The 4,147-nt window shown below is 29.7% G+C and overlaps 1 protein-coding gene across 1 annotated transcript; it reads right to left on the bottom strand.

The window, feature by feature from the left end:
- Positions 1-2,448: 2,448 nt before the first annotated feature.
- Positions 2,449-3,585, bottom strand: LOC129614966 (ras-related protein RabX-like). Its single transcript, XM_055529958.1, has 2 exons — positions 3,158-3,585; positions 2,449-2,887 (listed from the first exon to the last, which is right to left on the bottom strand). Exons 1-2 carry the CDS (start codon positions 3,583-3,585, stop codon positions 2,449-2,451), a joined length of 867 nt encoding a protein of 288 aa, XP_055385933.1.
- Between the last annotated feature and the right edge of the window lie 562 nt (positions 3,586-4,147).

Genomic DNA, 4,147 nt, shown 5'->3' with positions numbered 1-4,147 from the left:
AAAACCTTTATATTTTCAAACATAAAATAATTATAGCTTATCACTCTGAATAATTTTTTCATCAGCAATCTTTTAACTTTTATATGTATAAGTTAACATAATCGTGAGGAACATCAAATAAAAATATTCTCAAATATTTTCTTACAGTAATGTTCCCACAAGTTGCAATAAGTAAAAATGCTTATTTTGCATATTTATATTATAAAATTACCAATTAAGAACATAACACTTTGATTTTATTAGAATTTTTACTGTTAATAAAATTGTACATTTGTATTAAAATAAAAAAAATCTGATGTAATCAGCACATAACCGACCGCAATGTGTATTGTCTAGTTAAGTGAAAGTGTTACAAAATATTACAAAAATGTCTGCTAAATACTTCTTTCCAAGTTTTTGGACATTAGTAAGCTTATAGTTAACATTTCTAAAAAAATGTAAATTTGGCTCTTAGTAGAGTTGCGCTTTGTGCTACCCGAATTCCCTTAAATGCTCGCTAGTTAGTTTCGGTAACAATCAGAACTCAAATATCAAATTTCAAGAAATTTCATCAATTCGTTCCGTAGATATAGTGGAAAATGTAAAATCGGCCCACAGATCAGTTCTCGAGCCCTGATCTTTCCAAAAAATTTATATGTTCATTTTTTTAATACGGAGAATTTAAATATTAAATTTCAATGATATCGGTTGATTATTTCTCTTTATATAGGCAAAAATGTATATTTGGCTCGTAGTATACGTCTAGTTGCTGACACCTGATTTCTTCCAAGAGTTAGGAAATTTCTCGGACGGTCGAGCTGAGCTTATATATGAAATTTCAAGTAAATCGGTTAAATATTTTTTTCAAAATGTTCAAAAATGTAAAACAGGCCCGCTAAAAAGTGCAGTTCCCGAGGCCTAATATATCTCAAAAGTTGATCAATCCGTGACATGGTGGAAATAAATTTACATATAAAATTTCATCCAAATCGGTTCAGCAGAACTTGAGATAGACAGGTTGCTAAAAATACTTTATTTACACTTCCCTACCATGGAGAAGTGCATTCCCACCGAGAACTCTATATGCAAATAAAGAAGCATTGTTAAATGCTTCTTTATAATCGTAATTAGTGACGTCAATGCGTTTTCCTTTCTTTAAACAGAGTGTGAGTGGTTTGGCAATTTTGGCGAAATCTTTAATGAATTTTCTATAATACCCAACTAGACCTAAAAAGCTCTTAATTTGTTTTGGAGTTCTGGGTATTGGAAACCTATTAATTGCATCAATTTTATTTGGATTTGGTTTAATACCATTAGTAGTAATAATATGGCCAAGAAACTCAGTCTGTTGCTTGAAAAATTCACTTTTATCGAGCTGTATTTTAAGATAAGCTTCTAAAATATTTAAAATTTTTTGCAAAACGAGTAGATGTTCTTCCAAACTTGTACTAAAGATAATAATGTCATCGAGATAAACAAAACAACATTTTCCAATGAATTCCTTTAGAACATAATTCATGAGACGCTGATAGGTTGCTGGAGCATTCTTAAGACCGAATGGCATCCGCAAAAACTCGTAGTGACCACTTGTGGTACTAAAAGCAGTCTTTTGAGTATCTTCTTTTGCTATCTCAATTTGATGGAAACCCTTTGCTGAATCCATATTTGGGATTGGATACTTGTCATCTATAGTAACATTATTAAGTTTCCTATAGTCAATGACGATTCTCCATTTTTGTTTCCCGGATGCATCCATCTTTTTTGGGACAACCCACAAAGGAGCCGAATAAGGTGACTCACTATGTTTTATTATGCCTTGCTTTAGCATTTCTTCAATTTGTTCATTTACTTCTTTTCTATGAATTTCAGGGTACCTATAAGTTTTAGTATAGATGGGAATTTCGTTGACCGTATTGATTTTATGATTAATGTGATGAGTGAAAGATAAATTATCACCCTCATGATAAAAGGCCTTATCGAACTTTCTTAAAATTGTTAAAAGTTCCTTTTTTGTAATAGCGTCCAAATGATCACATCTGACATTAGTTTCGCCTGAAAAAATTTCATTTTGGAAAACGCTTAGTTTGTTAACTGGGACCGAAATATGGTATTCATTTTCTTCATTTTGATTGAAATATAGGTAATGTACTTCACCTGTATTTAATTCTAAACTATTGCTTGTGTAATTAATTATGGCCCCTAATGGTTTTAGGATATTATTGCCTAATAAACCATCAAATTTATCGTGAAAATTTATTTCAAGGAAATTAAGTTTACTATCAGAATCAAACTCAATGAAAGCATCTATTGTTATTTTAGTATCGCAGATAAAAGTATTACATAAAGTTTTTATATTAAGTGGTATAATTTTTGATTTATACATGGGGTTGCAAATTCCAGTATTAATGATGCTCATTGTAGCACCAGAATCCACAATAAATTTTATTGGCCTTCCTTTGGATTGCAATTTTATATAAGGAAGTTCTCCCCCGAGGCAGTCAACTGAAAATTTTCAACTGGATTTATAGGCTCGTTTGAGTCTTGAAAATGTGTTCCAGAGATTTTTTGTTTTTCTATGGTGTTTATTCTATGATTTGAGGTAGACGGATCAACATCCATGGGCTCAGATCGAGAATTGTGAAAATTAGCAGGTGAGTAATTTTGACTGTTCAGACCCCGATGATGTCTGAATTCAGAATAGCTGTTGCCACGATTATAATTATTACCACCATAGTAACTATTACAATTAATGTAGTTAGTATAATTATTACTACGGTTAAAATTTCTATTATTACTACTGCGATCATTACGCATAAAATTATTATTATAACTGGTAATATTGTTGTTATTATTACCAGTAGTATTGCTATTATTACGTGTGTAAGTATTGGTATTATTATTTCTATAACTATTAAAATTATTAAAAGTTTTCTTATTTTGATTAGAGGAATTAGTATTAGTTTTATTAAAATTATAGGAATTTCTAAAGGGATTATATTCAGCATAACTCCCCTCATATAATATGTCTATTGCCTCCTCCAAAGAACTAGAATTACGGCTAAATATTATAGAACGCATTGGTTCCACAAGTTTTTCTTTGAAAATTCGTAAGCCCGTTAGAATATTGGCTTGAATTCTGGCAGGTGCATTAGGTAGGTCCTTTACTTTATTATTCAACCGGCGTAAAATGTGCTTAATCTGGTTGTATAAGTCAACAGGTGTACTAGTAAATTTTACACATTGCAATTCCTCATAGATTTGCAATGTCGTTTTCTTTTCACCAAAATTATTGATTAAAATTGTTTTTATTTCAGACCAGATTGAAACGTGGTTATTTATTTCCACTATTTCCCTCGCTTTACCTACTAGCTTAGATTTAATTTTATTTAAAAGTATTATTTGACCATTTTCGTCATATTTACTAACTATTGGGATTATATTTTCAACTAAACCTATAAAATTAAATAATTCGTGCGACTTACCACCAAACTCCGGAAGTTCTGAAATGTATTTCATCGGGTCCAGGGAAAGCGATAGTTTTGGGTGTTGTGCAGCAGGTTGAGCAGCTGATGAGGATTGCCCGGATGATGTATTTGATTGTGCCATTGTGGTTTTCCTTTTTGTTTCACAGATATTTTTTTTTTCACAGCAAATAAAAATACCTTATTGCTTTTTATTTATTATAGCAAAATTATTTATAGTTTGTGGTTATATAAAAATATTTCAATGATTAAAAATTTTTTTATGATTTTATTGTATTAATTTCAGTTTTTAATGTTCACAAGGAAGTTTTTTTTTTCTTTCTTTGTTTGACTTTTTTGTTATTATAATATTGAAAATATTAAATTATTCAAATTAATTTCTCATTTAAATTTAATTTAAATTTAATCAGAATATTATTGTTTGTTTTTCAAATTAATTTTATAGATAGCACATAAAATGAATTTTTCCTTTTGAGTTCACTTTTATTCACTAGGTGTTTCAATTTTACTTTTTTTTTTTTCATCCTTTTTATTTTGAAAACCGCAACGACTGCGCCACTTATATGTTCAAGGGTGACTTTGATCATAAAACTGATTTAAACACCTTTTATTTTTAATTTTTGGTCGATTCGACCGATTGCTTTATTGGTAACAAATGAACTGAACTTTTATTAATTTTACAAAAT

Source organism: Condylostylus longicornis, unplaced genomic scaffold, assembly GCF_029603195.1.
Source record: "Condylostylus longicornis isolate FDR11 unplaced genomic scaffold, ASM2960319v2 ptg000131l, whole genome shotgun sequence".
In the NCBI taxonomy this organism is placed as follows: domain Eukaryota; kingdom Metazoa; phylum Arthropoda; class Insecta; order Diptera; family Dolichopodidae; genus Condylostylus; species Condylostylus longicornis.
Note: the sequence above shows the minus strand (reverse complement) of the source record. Positions and strands in the feature narration are given on the sequence as shown.

Coding starts and splice junctions, on each gene's coding strand:
- LOC129614966 (XM_055529958.1), bottom strand. CDS start 3,585: ATGGCACAATCAAATACATCATCCGGGCAATCCTCATCAGCTGCTCAA. Junction 2,888..3,157: donor ATTAAGCACATTTTACGCCG/GTTGAATAATAA, acceptor TAATTTTAATAG/TTATAGAAATAATAATACCA.